This window comes from Puntigrus tetrazona, chromosome 10 (genome assembly GCF_018831695.1).
Source record: "Puntigrus tetrazona isolate hp1 chromosome 10, ASM1883169v1, whole genome shotgun sequence".
NCBI classification, from domain to species: Eukaryota; Metazoa; Chordata; class Actinopteri; order Cypriniformes; family Cyprinidae; genus Puntigrus; species Puntigrus tetrazona.
Genome location: NC_056708.1, coordinates 8,104,891 through 8,124,485, shown reverse-complemented (window position 1 = coordinate 8,124,485; position 19,595 = coordinate 8,104,891). Strand labels below are relative to the sequence as shown.

Below are 19,595 nucleotides of genomic sequence, written 5' to 3'. Positions count from 1 at the left end.
ATGAGGTTAAATGACTGGACGTGTTCAAACTGAAACATTTAATTAAAGAAATGAATTTATCACCTGTACTCTGCAGTGCTTGGTGTATTTCTGTCTCTGGCTTGAAGTCATGATCTCTCACACAGTCTCCACACTCATAGATAACCGTTGTCATCTCCATTTGCTCTCTCTTTATTTCCTCAGTCTTTGGCCCAATGGCATCATCATAAATATCATCAGACATTTTTGCTCTTTAGCAATCTAACATTAAACATTGAGTTCCTGTATAGATGTGTTTAAGTAGTCAGCGGGTCTTCTTTAAGTACTAAGAGAAACAAAGTTGTGGTCAATGTGTGAAAACAAAAACATGACATGAGACACTGAAGTTTAGAACCATCTATAAAGTAAATCTATAAGCATACAAACATGACTAGACTTTTAGCAATATATGAATTAAACTGTGATTATTATGAAAACAAATGTTCTCACTTTACCATCAGCCTACATTGTGGGTCATTGAGTGTGCAAATTTAATATCTTGTAAAATCAAACTTGTATATAGAAACACTGGAGAATTTGAAGGATGTTCATAAGCATTCCTCTGCAGGACAGAGCTGTTCTCATCTGCTAAATGTTTAGAAGAAAACTCAACAGCTTTAAACGCACTGTTTCTGGTTGTGCCTGAAACTACAATATAGCGTACATTATCAAGTGTGCTCTTTCAATCCCACTAAGCGGCACAATATCTAGTGTAGAACCAAATTAATCATTTGAATAAATTATTTTATGAATTACTTGTAAAGACGATATTCAGTGCGTATACTCATTTTAAAATGCTTTTTCAGCTTATCACACAGTGCGGTTGTTCTGAAGCACTGTGGCATCAGTTCATGACCAGCTTCGTGATGTTAACAGACATGGTGGTAATGAGCTGTCATGCTGATTTTACAATTTTTGTGTTTCGTTTGAGTCAGTGCATTTTTACTTGAGAATTAGAGCCAAATTATAGGTGGGTTTAAAATTGACTTAAACTTATTTTTACTCAGAGATTAGTAAGTACAATTTATTGACTTTATTAATATTTGTTGCATTATGTGCCAGTGGTGACCATTTAAATTCTTACTTTTGGGTTTATGCAAGTTTCAGCAAGGTTTTTTTTTATCATTGGTCTTCATGACGTAATTCCCATTCAAAGTGAAATCTTATATTTTTGAGCTAAGTGGTTTTTGAACACAGCTTCCAAAAAAACAACAAAATAACTGGTTAACATTTTCTATATTTAATATGATCACATCCGTATGATTCAATCATTCAGCCCGTCATATCAGCTGCTAAATTCAAATCTGCATTCACTGGTCGGCGCTGAGCCAAGTACAGACCTGTTATATTGTTGGTAATAGTAATAGAGTTGGCTCTGTGCTTCTTAGATGCTGTTTTAGGAGCTGTTTTTTTATTACTTCTTACAAAGAGTTGTTATGATCAGATTCTTGTTTCATCCGAGGTGTATGTTTGCGTGATGGTTGCATTGCACTTATTTTATACCTTTGAAAAATGTTTACAAACCAAACCTGAGATGAATTAACTATATTGCTGCAGCCTTTCCGTTCACCACCTTCATTGTATTCAAAAAGTATTGGAGTGATTCACAATGACTGGTTATGTATAACTGAATAATGTGCGCATAATAACTGAAGACTGGAATCTTGCGTGATAGATTACTTTGATGTTCACTCACAAGGCCTTTCTGGTCAAGTGAAGCACACTTCTGGAGTTCCACTTCATGTAATTTATCACACTTGACTCAACTCATCGGCTCATGAGAAGAAACTTCAGCACATGAGATGAACATCTGACGAAGCAGACATGCAAAATGTGTAGTTTGCATGTACATAAAATGCACAGTCTTTCACTCACTTGTTCCTCTCTGTTGTTTATGGTGATCAGATCTGCTCCTCTCTCTGTACAGTATCTTCTGCTCTCAGCCCAGCTCTTCTTCTTATTGGACATGTAGTAAAAACTGGATTGATAGCAGGTCCATCCAACTGTTAACAGAAACTGTTCATGTTCATTTTTGCTATAAAACATTATAGTAGACCTATACAGTAATATAAATGTTTTTTTTTTTTTTTATTATTTTATTTTATTTTTTTCTGCGTACAGCTAGAAAGAGGTATACTTGCTTTAAATGCATTGAACGTTGATGGTATATCATGTAAAGTTATTTGGTGATAGTGGTATTCCACCGTTAACCAAATGATACACTTTGTTCTCTTTTACCTACATGTATTTTTTTATGTAAATTCAGTATACTTGCATAGTTCTTTGTGGGTTGTAATCAACAGTGTTACCCAAATAATAAGCGGAACATGAGTAACAGCGAAAGGGGACACATTCAACTTTAAAATATTAAAAAATAAGGTGGATAGGAAATAACTATACATACGTTTTTAAGTCTATGAATGATATTTAAGCTAAATACAACAGTTAGGTGGCCGCCGATAAACAGTACACACATTTTCATGTTGAAGATGTACAATAGATGCGCAATGGCAACGAGTATTTATTTTTGTCCCAGATCCATTAATAAGCATCATTTCATTTAACATCAAGCCACCCTATTAATTTAGGGTACTTTGTTAGTCATAGCACAGTCCTCTGTTCATTTGGTTGTCTCATTTTATATAATAAATCAACAATATAAACATTGCTCAGCAGCTAAACACCACAAACGCATCTTTCAATGGAATTTTTTTCCCCAAACGCGACTAGACCCAAATGTAAAAAAGGTCAAAAGAGGTTTTTCTTAATTGGAATTAGTTTATTAGTTTGGCATATCTTGTGACACTCTTTTATGTTTTTACTTTTGCGTTGTTTTAATGACATGTAATATGTGTGTTTATAATACAAAGAAAAGCAGTCATGTCGTTGCTACTGTATTTGTGTGTTATTTTATGTTTTAGGGCCTCATCTGCAGACACATATAGTGTTTTACATGCAGTGGGCATTAATTTGTTTATAAGCACCACATATCTTCCTCTCAAACGTATCGCTCGCTACCCAGGGTGCAATTCAGTGGGGGATGGGAGATTCTCAGCTTCTGGTTTGCGTATTACTGCCTCTGCTGAATTGTTTTTATCCACTGATGCTACTTTACCAATCATAAATCACGCAATGCTGACTGATAGATCGGCAGAGAATTGCCTTTCTGTGAGTCATTAAGAAATCATGCTTCAGTTTACAGGAATAATAGGTAAATGTGTGAAAACATAATGTGAAGAACCTTGTTCCTCACACAAAAATAGGTGGCCATATTTTAAAAGCTTTATGCTGTTAAAGCTGAATACCACAAACACGACATTAAATGATTAACTTTCACACGGCCCACATTCTCAGAGATAAACGCTGTCATCTCTGCTCTGGCTGTATTCATTCTCTCAGATTCAGTTCACATTGTAAAAAATATCTTCAGACATTTTTGCTCTGACATAAGACCATTTAGTTCCTTGTTCCTGCATAGATGTTTTTAAGCAACCAGCGCTTGCCTTATTTTTAAATCTAGTGAGAACCAAACCTGTGGTCAGTGCGTGGAAATGAAATCATGTGACATCGGGTCCTGCTGCAGTATTCTTTCCTTTCCTATCGTGATGAATGTTTGAGTGAAACGGCTTTTTAAACAAGCAAAAATGTTCGACAGGACTTGATTTTGTTGGTCGGAAATTGATTTGGATTGTTGATTGGTTGCTTTGATCTCATGTGAGTTTCTAAAATAAAAGTTACAAATAAAAATGACTATAATGTATTTAGCAATATCTTACATTTAAACTAGTCACCTATCACAATTATGTATGGGGGTAGATGTGTTTGTGGGTGTAAATGTATTTACATTTGTATACAAACCAAAACCAAATGGCAACACATTAACTTACATTAGGAGCTTATTAACATGCATTTTACTGCTATAATGTTTTTTCATTAGTACTTAGAAAGCTAAAGTGAGCGAAATAAGACTTGATAACTACAGTATATCTATAGAAAGCTTTAAATTACCTAAAGCTAAAAAACTTTCATTCTAATCTTAATACATATGACTTCTCTCTAGAGGCGCGTCTGAGGAAATTCATCTTTGCAACACGGATTCTAGTTTATTAGTAAATTCAAATATCTTCCTATTGTTTTCCAGACACATAAATGGTTACTTTTTGCTGGGGCTTTGCGGTAAGCTTTAGCTCTTCAAGAGCGCATGAATGTGTGCAGACGCAAATATGCAGTTTGTCGTGGTATCTCTGCGTTTCTTTCTACAAAGAATGCATCACGCTTGCCTCAGAGGTTTCCTTAGGTTGTAAACTCAACATTGTTGGTGGGACTAACAGCAGCTGATGAAAAATCAATCTGACAAGAATGCGATTTGCACTTGTAGCATCGTACTTGTAGCTACGCTAGTGTGCATTGGCACTTACACTTCACTGGTGTTGTAAATGATTCTATTGATCATTTGATGATGGAGAGTTTATTTATAAATTCCTTATATATAGCTGTTCTTATGTGAAAATTTTATTACATGAACTTAAAATGCTCTTTCACAGATCCATAGAAAAAGAGCACTACATGGATAATCAGCCCATACTGATGAATAAGTCAAAGCACAGTTCTCTGCTCTTTGTCCATTGGGTTCTCGAGGATCCCAGAACCTGCATCAACAGATCAGAGTTAGACTTTTCTGTGTGATATGATACTGACTGTGAGAATCGTTTATTATATAATGTTCAGTTCAGTGTTTTCTCACCCAGAGGTCAGTGTGCTGCCATCAACCCATTTCCATGTGCCCTCCACATCACCGTCAGTCAGACCAATCCAGACATAAACACCACGAGAAATGTTATTAACAAATTCCTTAGAAGATTAAACAAAAACACATTTCTATTATAAACTGACAAGAAGCATTTCATCATTCATTCAAATAAACAACACAAACACAGTCTTTCACTCACTTGTTCCTCTCTGTTGTTTATGATGATCAGATCTGCTCCTCTGTCCGTACAATAACTTCTGCTCTCGAACCAGCTCTTCCGCTCAGAGGAAATGTAGTAATAACTGAATTCATGGTAACTCCATCCAACTGTGAAGACAAATTGAACTATATATAATGTATGCTCTAAAACGTTGTTCTTGTTTAAACATAATTATTTATAATTACCCATTTTATAAAGATTTTTCCAAAGTTCATCTCTCTCCTGATTGAACTGATCCCTTTGTTTAGTCAGGTTGTATATTAATTTTTCCCTTTCATTTGTCAGGTTTATGTTCTTGCTTAGTAGCCAGTCTCTGTCTCCTGAAAGGACACTCAGCACTATGACTGCAATCAGCAGAAGAACACACAGAAGAACCAAACACACTACAGCTGACCTCTAGTTTCTGATCTTCTCCGAAACACCTCCTGAAGATGACAGACATGATGTTAGTCCCTTTGCTAACATTAAATGCAGCACAAGCACATACTTGATCTCTCTCTCTTTTTAAAGACTTGTATATGCTATTATTTTTCATGAGGAAAAGCATTAATTATTAAACTCTGTACCTGTGTGTTCAGACAGCTGAATTCTTGTTGTATTCGAGTCTTCTATCTCCATTGGGATTTTGTCTCTTATAGCATCGGCATTTTCATAGATGTTATCTGTCTTCTTTTGTTTCTCTCCTGTATCCATTTTCTGAGCCATTCACTTACAAATACTTCCACTGAAGAGTTCTAAAATGTAACCTAAATGTATTTATATATATATATATATATATATATATATATATATATATATATATATATATATATATATATATATATATATATATATAGAAAAAACTATCAAATATAGATAACGAGTAAATAACAACAGAAGCTTTTCCGAGGCAGACCTTGTCACATACCTGATGTGTGGAAATATTTCAAGCATTTATATGTACAGGAAGTCCAGGTTACCTTTAGTATGTCACAGAGGGCTTTGTTCCTTCGGAAGTTTAATAATTACACCTGGAACTGTTTTATTATTCAAAATTATTTCCAATGTTCTCCAAAACAAACATTTCTGAAAGGTCAAAAAGTACTTTTGGCTCCAAAATTTCCTTCCGTAAGTCATATTATTAATAAAACTTGTCATAGAAGACATAACTAAATGAGGGAGGGGGGCTTTCTGAAGGTGTAGAGGTGAAAATTAACTGTAGACATTCACACTTTATTATCCTTTCCTTTTGCAAAGAGCTTGATTAACAGGCGATCTGATGAGCTGTAATGCTGAATCAGCCAACAAATGTCCAACAAACAAATCAGACAGAAGAGTATAGAACAATTTCAGTGCTCTTAAATTTAAATTCATATTTACAGTTTTGTTTTGTTTTTACTAAATACGAAAAGACCAATTCAAGTGCTGCTTGGTCTGAAGCCCTACAGCAATTTGTCACGACACATTAAAGAGCCACAAAATGCTATTTATTGTTGGAATTCCTTAAAAAAAACCAAAATGACACATTTTGACAAAAATTAGAGACCTTGCTTCATACCAGAAGTAGCCAGTTCTGTCTTGTCTGCCAGCTTGTTGTCAGTTTCCTCTTTGCACCACAAAGTATTTGTCCCTGCGTGAGAACATGATGTGTGGTGTGAGAGCACAATGGACATAGAGCATAGCAACAGTAATGAAGGGGGGCAGGTTTTTGGAAAGGGTTGATTCTTGGCTTCAAGGGCAACATTTATTCGCATGCAGAATTGTATTAATTTTTTCGCCGAGATCTTGTAATGATGATGGGAGAGTCAGATCTCTCACATCACAGAGATTATCAATGGAGGTAAAGTCTGGACTCTGTGATGTTCAATCCATGTGTGAAACTGATGTCTCATGCTCCCTGAGCCACTCTTTAAAAATTTGAGCTCAGTGATTCCTGACATTGTCATCTTGGAATATGCCGTGCCATCAGGGAAGGAAAAATCCATTAATGCAATAACCTGATAATTCAGTATTTTCAGGTAGTCAGTACTTCATTCTTCATTCATTCTTCATAACATTGCTGAACCTAGACCTGAACGACTGCAAAAAACCTCATAGCATCTATTCACTGTTATTATGCGAAGAAGTGTGAGCAGGACTCATATTGCAAAAAAAACTATAAAAAAATGGATGAGTATGTTTAATTATGTTTTTATATCATATTATTACACAACGTAATGGAATACTCGATTCTGATTGGTTAGTCGTCATTTGCCAGGGTATTTTCAGATAACAACCAGTAAAATTAATAACACAGGCTTATTAATTACACAGACTTAAAATGGAGGACAAAAAGCGCTTAAAAGCGCTTAAAATGGAGGACAACATTAACTTTTAACATATATGGAAGTTTTCAGCAGTGGACAGAGGGTGACTCGACGATTACAAAAAAGATAAATGTTTCCTGTCTAATTATTATTTTATTTTGTTTCAAAAAGCAGTGTAATAATAAGCTGAATAATGCATATCCAGCAGGTTGTTATCTCGGAATAAAGCCAGTCTGGCTTATCAGCAGCTGTATAAGACTGAAGGGCTTGAAAATATGCATATGAAATGTGTCTGTTAATTAAGGCATAATGTATATAATCCCTTACTTAACAGACACATTCCATATGCATATTTTATTTAGAAGCTAAAAACTCATATTTTGTTTGATGACCTTGGCCCATATACATGTGCGTTCAATCAGAATTCCCTGCATCATCATCAGATACAGAAAACACTTAGGTCACAAATATTAGTGGAGTTTAAAGTAAAATCAGAGATCAACTATAACGCTGCAGCCTTCTTTTTACCACCTTTATTCAAAAAATATTGGAGTGTTTGGCAAGGACTGGTAATGTATAACTGAATAACATTCAAATAATAGCTGAAAACTGAAATCTTACATGATAGAATACTCTGTGCCGTTCACTCACAGCAAGGCATTTCTGGTCAAATGAGGTACACTTCTGGATTCCTTGAACACTTCTAATACTAAGGTGTTCAAGGAATTATCACACTTGACTCATCTCATCGGCTCATGAGAAGAAACTTCAGCACATGAGATGAACATCTGACAAAGCAGACATGCAAAATGTGTAGTTCTGGGCTGAGAAACACTGCATTACATTAGAATCAGTTACTACAAATGTTTTGTACTGTTCAACCAAAAAGGTGTGAGATGTTTCTATTGCAGTGTAAGTTGTGAAATCCTCTTCTCACAGATCCACTGAAAAGCTCCATAACATGTAACATCACACCACCCTACTAAATGAGGCACAGCTAGAGTCACAGCACAGTTTTCTGATGTTCCTCCATTTGGCTCTCCAGACACCCAGGAGCTGAAACTACAGATCAGTATTAGTGCTGCTTTCTGTGTGCTATGATGCCGACTGTAAGAATATTTACTAGATTATAATTAGTTCAGTGATTTCTCACCCAGAGGTCATTCTGCTGCCATCTACCCATTTCCATGTGCCCTCCGCATCACTGTCAGTCAAACCAATCCAGACTATAGCAGAACCAGAAATGTTCTTAACAAACTCCTGAGCAGATGAAAAAGTTGCAGATTTATATCATAAACAGGCACATTATATCTGACCATCTCACGTCTCACAATTTCACTCACTTGTTCCTCTCTGTTGTTTATGATGATCAGATCTGCTCCTCTCTCTGTACAGTATCTTCTGCTCTCATTCCAGTTCTTTATCTCATTGGACATGTAGTAAAAATTGGATTGAAAGCAGGTCCATCCAACTGTTAACAGAACCAGTTCAGCTGATAGCTTTTTATTCCCATTTAGACTAATCTGTCTGTAACTTCTAATAGTTAATCATATTATTTATGTTATATACACAACCCAACTTAACCGCATCATGATTTAAAAATGTGCGCAGTACATTTCATAATGTGAACATAAGATTCTGTGATTGTATGAGACTACTGATTCATTAACTGTACGAAAATAACAAGAATAATAATAAACCTAAACAGAAAAGGTGCTAAAGACCAGTTTGTTCATAATTACAATATACATGTATATGATATTGATATGTGTGGTTCAGCTGAGATTGACAAATAAGCTTTATTAAGATAAATAGATAAATATGTTTGTGAATTATAAGAGAAGCACATTAACTCATTTGACTAGATGTCCAGTTTTGTTATTCAGTAATCTCCATCATGCTACCTTTATTATTATTAAATGGTTAAAAAAAAAAAAAAAAATATATATATATATATATATATATATATATATATATATATATATATATATATATATATATATATATATATATATAATATAATTAAAAAGTATATATTGTCTTTCTAAATCACTCCTAAACATGACATGTTTGGGCCATACATAACAGAGAATAACAATAAGAATAGTACCCCTTCGTTTACAGATTTGTAAATTTATAGGTTGTTACTTCTACATCGCATATTATTCCCCCTATAATGAATAGGAACACTATGTACAAAAAAGTTAGGCTGTAACTTCAGTTAACTTTTTTGTAGGTTGTATATCTGGTTATTACCCAAACATAACACATTGTACAATTTAGTATACTATTACGTAGTTCATTTCAGGTGGCAAACAATAAGTGGAAAGCAGGTAACAGTGGAAGGTGACAGTCAACTTACAAATACATTAAGAAAATAAGGTGGATTGCAAATAAAGAAACTTTACCATAATAATGAAGTTGGTATCTTAACTGGTCTCTCTCATTGGTCAGGTTTGTGTTCCTGTGAATTAGCTGGTCTCTCTCATCGGTCAGGCTTTCAGTCTTGGATATGAGCTGTTGTCTCTCTTGAGTGAAGATGACACACAGCACTATGACTGCAGTCAGCAGAAGAACACACAGAAGAACCAAACACACTACAGCTGACCTGTAGTTTCTGATCTTCACATATTCACTTCCTAAAGAACACAGACACAATGTTATTCCCTTCTCAAGTATTTAATGCAGTACAGGTACATAACCGCTTTGTCTCTTTGAAGGTGACTAACTGTGTGACTATTCTTTGTGAGGAAAGGTATTACATTCTGTACCTGTGTGTTTAGATGGCTGGATTCTCCTCGTATTTGAGTCTTTTGTCTCCATTGTGATTTTACCTCTCATAGCATCAGCATTTTCATAGAGATCATCTGTCTTCCTTTGTCTTGCTCCTGTGTCCATTTTGTGAGTTGAAAGCATTGAAGCGAAGATGAAAGCATTGTAAAATATAACCTAAATGTAGGCTTTTTGTTTCAAATATTTATATGTACAGATGTTTAGCTCAAATCAGACTGTCACAGGGTGGTTTGTTCTGTCAAAAGTGTAAAGACTTTTCAAAAACCTGCCACTATTTGATTTGTTCAAAATCTTAAACTCAAACTTTCCAAAACTGACATTTCTGGAAGGGTAAAAAAAAAACCTTTCACTCAGGGGCAGAGCCAGACATTATACACATTCGGAGCTTAGCTTAAATGTAGTCATATAACCCCCCCCTGCCACATCAAACTTATTGAATGTATTGAATCATTAATAGTGTTAAACTAGGCCATGAGCATGTTTTTGTAAATACAGAGGCCCCAATATGTAGATTGTAAACTTTAATACATTTAAGTTAATTCACATTTTTAATTTAAGACTTTTCCAACATGTTTAAACTGATTTTTACGTTTTATGGGCATTTTTACCTTTATGAAACCATTTTTTTAAGTGTCCACTATCTTTTGAGTCAAATTCTTATATTGAATCAGTGAAATATAATAAGAAGACATTTGGGCTGTTACCAAGCAAATGAAATCAACAGAAGCTGCATCTGAAGTGACATTTAGATGTATTGTTTAATCCAAGACATGAATGCATTTAACTGCAGTTATAAATGCATAAATACTTTTTTTGATGTATTAAACATAAAGCGTTAAAAATAGCTTACTGATATTTGAAACGTTTTAAAACATGAAAATTCTAAATGTGAAATTTAAAACCACCAAATGATGGCAGCAAATTACTCTTAATAAGTGAGTCATTGCGATTGAACCAAGTCATTCAAATGGTTGATTCATTCAGAAACGAAGCACCATCGTGTTGCTCAGAGACTCAAAAGAGACTTTGTTAAAAGCACAAGAGCAAAGACGTAAGTCTCTTAAGTAACTTTTTGTTCATTGAGCGCATGTGCACTAGTCTTGATGTAATGTATGCCTGTGCTCTGTATGAGTGTGTTAAATTGCTTTTGCAAAATACTCAATAGCAGACTATATTTCACACATCCCTACAGCTAAAGCATCTCAGATGTGAAGATGTGATGTTATTTTGGCTTTTTATCCTTGCAGTACCAAGGTACAATTAAAGATAACTATTTTACAATTTCTTTTAATTGGACCTCGGAGACCTCAACGGTGGGTATGGCCCATATGAATTAGCACTATAATAGTGACCCAACGTAAATCAGAATTTAGTGCTGGTAACAATAACTAAAAATTGCTTGAGGTGAATGAGATGAAATAAGTGATATGTTGAGTGACTGGCAGGAGGCGTGGCTATGTAGAACTGCAGTGTGTGTGTGTGTGTGTGTGTGTGTGTGTGTGTGTGTGTGTGTCGGAGAGGGGACAGCGAGAAAGCGCAGCTAATATAATTTTATCGTATAATATGTTACTACTAAACTATTAAAAAAGAACAAAGTAACACACCAAGACAACTCTCAAGATCATTTTTCTCCAGTTTTAGCTGCTTTCTCTCTCTATTCAAATATCCAATTCATGAATATGAACTGTTTTATCAAATTTGTGCTATAATATTGTGTGATGAAATGCATTCTCAATTTCAGTACCTGTGAGTTCAGATGACTGGATTCTCGTTGTGTTACTATCCATGATCTTTCTTCCAAATTTACCCTTTGCAACAAAGTCATTTTCATAGATATCATCAACGCTTTGTCCATGTTCTCCATTCATTTTCTCTCTTCTATTTTTTTATTCACTTTCCGATAGTTTTGTTAAGATGCCAACAAACTAACATCAGTTGCTCTCCTGAAGTGGACCGTTTAGTGTTCCTCATCTGCGTTTGTGTAGCATGTAATTATGCAGAAAGGAACTGTTTCATGTAAATGTTAAATGTTATTGATGCATAAAGGAACTTCAACTTGCTGCAGAACATCACCATAAAGACATTTCAACAGTTTGGATTGTGTTCGTGGAAATTCAAATGATTTAAGTAGTATTGGTATAAAGTCTTCAAGGGCTTGAATATTTTGATGCTGGCTGGTGTTTGGGAACAATTATTTAAAAAAGAACATATGTACAAATGATTCAGTGATTTTTATTTATTTAATTATTCATTTTAAAAGCTTTGAGTTTTCAATTCAAATAATAACTGAAGACTGGAATCTCACTCAGAATACTCTGTGGGGTTTTACTCACAAGGTGTTTCTGGTCAGATTAAACAAATGTCTGGAGTCATGTTGACAGTGTGGGTTATGACATCCTCTTCTCACAGATCCATTGGTAACCATAAATACACTGAACATCAAACCACCCAAACAAAGTGGGCCACCTTGAATCATTATATACAGTCACAGCACAGTTCTCTGTTGTTCCTCCATGTGGCTCTCCCTGCCACCAGGAGCTGTAACTACAGATCAGCATTAGGTGTTAAGTGCTGCTTTCTGTGTGATATGATACTGACTATGAGAATCATTTATTATATAATAATCAGTTCAGTTCAATGATTTCTCACCCAGAGGTCAGTGTGCTGCCATCAACCCATTTCCACCTGCCCTCCACATCACCGTCAGTCAGACCAATCCAGGCTGTAGTACCACCAAACATTTTATTAACAAAATCCTGAGCAGATTAAACAATTACACATTTACAGTGTATCATATACAGGGAATGGACACATTTTCTCTGAACATCTGTCATTTAACTGCTAAACACTCTGGGCCTCGTTTACAAAATGTATGACAGAAAAGTCAGTGTGTGGCATATTTCTTCACAAAACTTGCAATTTATCAATGTGGGTGTGAACGGTCCAATAAACATCATTGGACATGTTTTTTGTGGACTCTGGAGCATGAGTAAAGTATTGTTTAGGCTACATAAGAAAAAAAAATATTTGCCATTATTTCACATACATAAATTAATGGAATAGCTTGCAGTCACCAGGTTAACAGGTGTTTCAAGAGTGGGATAAATGTCTTTCATGAGACTATATCCTCCTTTTTACCGGGTTTGTTTTTTGTGTAAACTCTTGGGACAAGGCTTCTGAATTGGGTTGTTTTTAGGGGGTGTGCTATTTAATATGCAGCATACAAATGTTTCATGAATCACACGGGAACTTTTAAGTTAATCTGTGTACTTGTTTCTACGCTAGATTAATAAACGAAGCCCACTAAACTCACATAAAATGAAATCGTTCACTTACTTGTTCCTCTCTGTTGTTTATGATGATCAGATCTGCTCCGCTCTCTGTACAGTATCTTCTGCTCTCAGTCCAGTTCTTTATCTCACTGGACATGTAGTAAAAACTGGATTGATAATAAGTCCATTTAACTGTTAATAGAACCAGTTCAGCTGTTAGCTTTTACTGCCATGTGTCTGTAATTTACTCATATATTGCATACACTGAAAGAAAACAACCAAACTGTACAATACTTGTAAATGTGTACTTTATCTACCTTATTTTCTCAATTTGGAAGTAAGCTATTATCAGTGAATTTTCAATATATAATACAATAAGTATTGCAAAATGGTCAAAACAGATGGTGCTGCAGACCATGTCGTTTATAATCGACGTTTATAATAGAATAAGAAGCAGATGATACCAAAATTAGACACATTCAACTTACAAGTGACTGTTCTTACAGTCAAAATATGGTGGATAGTACACACAGACTAGACTAAAGAAATGTTATTACGAATGTGAAGTTCATTTCCTAGCTGGTCTCTCTCAATGATCAGGTTTTCAGTCTTGGATATGAGCTGTTGTCTCTCTTGAGTGAAGATGACACACAGCACTATGACTGCAGTCAGCAGAAGAACACACAGAAGAACCAAACACACTACAGCTGATCTGTAGTTTCTGATCTTCACTGGATCATGTCCTGCAGATAGACCAGTATGACTTTATTCTCTTTATTTATCCATTTTGCATAGCACACTATAAACAACTATAAACAGAAAAAATTGTTGTGTGATGAAATGCACTCTTAATCTCATTACCTGTGAGTTCAGATGACTGGATTCTCATTGTGCTCCTGTCCGCGGTCTCTTCTTTAAATTTCCCTTTAGTAACTAATTCATTTTCATAGATACAACTGATGCTTTTTTCATTTTCTCTGAACATTTTCCCTTTACTATATTTCTATTCAATTTCTGACAGTTTGACTGTTGTCACCTAGTTTCTCTCTTGGAGTGGACTGAGCTGTGCTCCTGATCTATGTTTGTGTGGCCAGTATTTATGCAGAAAGGAACTGTTTTTGTAGAAAATGTTTTAATTATTTTTGCATAAAAGGAACTCACTGCAGAAGGACACTGAGAAAAAAAAAAGTTTCAACATATTAAATATTTATGCATAAAATAACTTTAAATATTGTCCTTCTGAGGTAAGTTGTTTCCACAATTTGAAATTTGTTCATTTAAATGTGGTTCAAATGCATATAAATTTTAATAATATGGAATGTTGATTAGTATATAGTATAACGGTTACAGCATCAGCTGCATTTACCTGCCTTTGTGGCTGTGAATTATTCAGCGGTTTTTAAGGAGGCTAACTTTTTAAAGGATTTTTTTGTTCAGTAAAAATTTGAGACAAAGCTTACCACTGATGCTAAACAATGAGAGAATGGTCAAAAATTGCATCAGCTAATAGTATTATATTAAAGTTAATTTATTAAAAAATAACAGTAAAACAAAAATCTATCATAACATCAACAAATAAAGTGACTCTTCAAAAGATACATTTTTATATAGATATTTTTGCTTCAACGTGGTTCACTGTTCACAGCTATTATATAAATAAGTGTGCAGGATTGTATTGCAAAAAAAAAAAAATGGACGAGTAAGTAATAATTTTCATTTTATTTCTTGATATTAAAGGCTTTAACAAGTATTATTTTTTTATCCATTTCTGCTCATGCAGGACCACCATCCTGCAGAGTATCATTTCAACACACTTGCCTGAAAATTATTGTAATCCTGAAAGCCTTAATAGGCTCAGGTGTGCTCAATTAGGATTGAAGCTAAAATTGACTGCAAAGATGGCCCTCCAGGAACAGGATTGGACACTCCTGCTTTACCTGATAGCATAATCATTAATTATGAAAGCTTTGCAAAAGTTGTATGATGTTCCTAGAGTCATATGAGAGGTAGATCCTCTTCTCACAGATCCACTCATAAGCACCATTTTGTCAAGTTTGGCAAATGTCTCAACACAATTCTATTCTTAGGCCAAAGGGCTCTCCAAAAATGCCTAGAACCTGCAACAACAGATCAGCGTTAGATGTTCAGTGCTGCTTTCTGTGTGATTATGATACTGACTGTGAAAATCATTTATTACATAATTAGTTTAGTCATTTCTCACCCAGAGGTCATGTTGGTGCCATCAACACATTTCCATCTGCCCTCTACTTCTTTGTCAGTCGCACCAATCCACAATTATCAATTGTAAATGTCTTAAATTCCTGAGCATATGAAATAATTACGCTTTAATATCATTAACAAACAACAGACAAATTCCATATGCATCTTTCTAAGCTAAACACCACAAATGTAAGACTCACATTTTCATCTCTGGTGTTTATGATAAGCAGATCTGCTACTCTCTTCTGACAGTCTTGTCTGCTGTCGTCCCAGTTCTTCTTCTCAGTAGACAAGTGGTAAAAACTGGATTGAAAATAAATCCATTCACCTTTAAACACAACATAAACATAACACATTTCAGCTGTTAGCTTTCCCCCCGATTTGCAACTCACCTGCTTGTATCTCACGTTACTGAGACCACAATTTAATGCCATATTTAACAAGATTTAGCAATGTCTTCTATATAGTTAAAACTTTGCAAAGCCATCCACTGAAGAACAGTCTTGTGAAAAAATCTACAAAGAGGGTTTGAATACCAAATGTTGGCTTCAACTGACTGGATCCTGAACAGCTGTGCAATCCGCAGGAAACCATTCTGCCCTCTCTACGGCCAGAAGCAACTCACAGCCAGCGAGTAAAAACGGTGTGACATATGAGATTTTTAAGAGCGTACCAGATTCATGGAAAGCAGCATTAATTCCGAAAAACACAACATCCTTGATAATTCAATGACATGGAGGGATATATCCCTTTTTCCTACCACAAATGTTCATGAAATATATACTGTCCAGAGTTCTTCCATGGTTGGTGGAGGCTTATTCACTCAGCAGGAGGTAAGGTATGAATGAGCATGTATTCTGCCTTAAAACAGGCATAGATGACTTTAAGCATGTATTGCACTGTATTCAATATCCCTGGGCTTTAGAGATGCATTTGGAACTTTATCTCAAAATGTCATGATCAGATCATTGGAAGAAATACAGCTACCTCAACTGTTCATTGACATGAAAGATGTATATAGAGGCTCCTTTATTGAAGTAATCTTTGGAGAACAGCTCACTCAGCCAGCAGCACTTCAGATATGCATTAAAACTGGCTGCCCATGGAGTGCAATTAATTTCATAATTTCCATTAACCAGTGGTTAAAGTGGATGTGTCGGTGTGCCCCCACTGGTGTGATATCTTCCTTCCTAGTGCAGGGCTATGCAGATGATGTCCAGATGGCCTTCAGAGAAGAGAGGCCTTCAGAGAAAACGGCTGGCCAGAACTGATACTTTCCTGGAAGCGTTGGTACCTTTCAAAATCTGATAAATGTTCAGTGTTTACACAAGCAACAAAACCTATACAGGTATATTCTCTTCATGAGATATACACTTCTCTTGGATATATAATTTAATATTGCAGGAGAACAGAAAGAGCAAGTAGAAGTTATCAAAGTTTACATCCAAGCTGGACTTGATTGACAAATGTCCACTACCACTGACCATGAAGCTGGAGGCTATTAGACAAGTGTCACTGTCTAAAGTACAGCATCTGTTCTCCAACGTTCAAATCTAAAAGAAAGTACTGAGCAAAATGGATAACAAAACAGTGAGCTTCGGAGGGTTGAAGGTACCAAACGTCACATGGATTTATACCAGCATGAGAATCTCCCATCTTCTGAATATGCTGAATGATGATGATGATGATGAAGACTTTAGAGAGTTGGCTCGATCCTTCCCATTCTTGGAGCTAAAGAGAATCAAGATGCAGCTGGCCTAGGACTCAGAGCCTCACTTCCTCTGCTTTAAAACAAAACCCAGGAGGAAACTGGACCCTGGTCAGATTGGCCTGAGCTGACCTCTGTGTTCAAACTGGAGTATTGCTGGAGTGGGTGAGATCTGACTCTGAGAGAGTGTCTGAGGATGGTCTGATGGTCACTGACCGGTGTCAGGGAAACAGCCACATACAGTGGTGATAGACAACACTGGACTGGACTGAAACGCCAGGGAAAACTTGCATGTATAAAAGCCTGATTACAAGTTCTTCCTACTCATCTTAACCTTTCTATCTAGTTCCCAACAACTCAGGTTCCTCTGCTAATACACCAGATGTTGTGGTGATTAATGAGGAGTGTAGAAAGGTGTTTGGAGGTGGCATGCACCTTTGACTTTAGTAAGGAAGAAGTCTTTATGACTAAAGTCATCAAATTTCAACCCCACCTAAATACTATTTCAAAGATGGGTTATCGAGGCAGATGTTGTTATCATATTTGGCAGGTTAGATACATACACAGGCTGGATGTAAGAGGCCTCCAACAACTTGAGATGCCCAAAAAGAGGGCTAAATGACTAGCTAAATACTGTGCTTTGTCTGCTATCATAGGCAGTCTTCTTATATGGCAGAGAAATTGTTATTTATAACTGAGTAGTAATTATAATAACTGAGTAGTATACATAAATAAAACATTTTTTACAGGGACATAAATATTTCAGATGCGGTTAAATACCTGTTCACAATCATGGACCACTGGCATACAACAGATCTTCACATGATAGAATACTTTGTGATGTTCACTCACAAGGCATTTCTGGTCAAATGAAGAACACTTCTGGAGTCCGATTTTCCACATTTTTGTGTGTCTTACAAAAACACACCAGACTCAACTCATTAGCACTCAAGCAATGTGTGCCCGACCAAGGAAACAAAAAAATAGTTTTCCAGGAACAAGAAGCACTGCTTAAATTGGACTCAATTATTACAAAAGTTTTGTACTGTTGAACTTGAGTCAAAAAGGTGTGTGATGTTCCTATGTCACCGTGAGCTGTGAAATCCACCTCTCACAGATCCATTGAAAGTTCTATTACATGCTACATCATGCCATTCTGCTAAATTAATAAACTGCAGCTGCAGTCATAGCACGGTCCTCTGCTGTTCCTCCGTTTGGCTCTCCAGACGCCCAGGAGCTGAAACTACAGATCAGCATTAGATTAGCATTAGTTCAGTGCTGCTTTCTGTGTGATATAATACTGACTGTGAGAGTCATTTATTATATAATAATCATTTCAGTTCAGTGATTTCTCACCCAGAGGTCAGTGTGCTGCCATCTACCCATTTCCATGTGCCCTCTGTATTGATGTCAGTCAGACCAACTACAAAATCCTGAGCAGAACGGTTGCACATCATAAATCATCATAAACGCATTATATCTGACCATCTCACATTTAGTTGCTAAAAATGAAATGCACACTTTTTTACTCACTTTTTCCTATCTGTTGTTTATGATGATCAGCTCTGCTCCTCTCTCTGTATAGTATCTTCTGCTCTCAGTCCATTGGACATGTAGTAAAAACTTAGGATTGATGGTAAGTCCATCCAACTGTTAACAGAACCGGTTCAGCTGTTTTTTATTCTCATTTATACTCATCCTCTGTAACTTACAATAGATAATCATCTAATCATAATCAGCTGGTAAATACTATACTATATAAGTATTGAACGTGTTACTATTTTTCACAGAAAATATCTTTATAAAGGTGCTGTTCACATTAAATTTTCATAAAAGTTGGTAACAACCCAAGTAATCCATCCAGAGAAAGAAAACTAAACAAATGAGTTTAGAAATATTATTATTCATAATAAAATGAAATGACACAGTATTTCTATTTCTTTACAGAAAGCCAAGACACTAGCATAAATATATAAGTAATTAGAAACCAATCCTGCTAGTATTAACTAGTTTAGTCCCAACACCAGGATGATGGAAGATGACACAAGGCTGGACATTTCAGCAAGACATTGATCCCAAACACAGCCAAGGAAACTCTCAGAGAAAGAAAATAAAGCTGCTAGAATGGTTCAGCCAATCACCTGACTTGAATCCAATAGAAAATAAGAACTAAATATCAGAGTTCATAGAGGAGGCACATAGATCCTTCAAGATTTGTAGACTATTAATGTTGAACAATGGGCCAAAATCACAGCTGATCAATGCATGCAACTATTCAAAAATGAGGCATCTTGAAGTCTTTCCAACAAAGTCTTTTTTAATAGTGCAA

At 35.6% G+C, this 19,595-nt stretch overlaps 3 protein-coding genes and 1 pseudogene across 5 annotated transcripts in view; 1 reads left to right on the top strand and 3 right to left on the bottom strand.

The window, feature by feature from the left end:
• cadm2a (cell adhesion molecule 2a) overlaps positions 1 to 19,595 on the top strand; it is a 1,030,129-nt gene that overhangs the window by 908,004 nt on the left and 102,530 nt on the right. The gene's annotated exons all lie outside the window — the stretch shown is intronic.
• On the bottom strand, positions 4,491 to 5,683 carry LOC122352907 (annotated as a pseudogene).
• On the bottom strand, positions 7,697 to 12,009 carry LOC122352903 (CD209 antigen-like protein E). Its single transcript, XM_043250654.1, has 6 exons — positions 11,811 to 12,009; positions 10,045 to 10,161; positions 9,682 to 9,912; positions 8,617 to 8,744; positions 8,427 to 8,533; positions 7,697 to 8,335 (listed from the first exon to the last, which is right to left on the bottom strand). Exons 1-6 carry the CDS (start codon positions 11,932 to 11,934, stop codon positions 8,176 to 8,178), a joined length of 867 nt encoding a protein of 288 aa, XP_043106589.1. The 5' UTR covers positions 11,935 to 12,009; the 3' UTR covers positions 7,697 to 8,175.
• LOC122352908 (CD209 antigen-like protein E) lies at positions 12,279 to 14,395 on the bottom strand. The gene is made up of 5 exons (XM_043250656.1): positions 14,200 to 14,395; positions 13,896 to 14,081; positions 13,403 to 13,530; positions 12,716 to 12,822; positions 12,279 to 12,610 (listed from the first exon to the last, which is right to left on the bottom strand). The coding sequence occupies exons 1-5, from the start codon at positions 14,321 to 14,323 to the stop codon at positions 12,454 to 12,456; spliced, it is 702 nt and encodes a 233-aa protein (XP_043106591.1). The 5' UTR covers positions 14,324 to 14,395; the 3' UTR covers positions 12,279 to 12,453.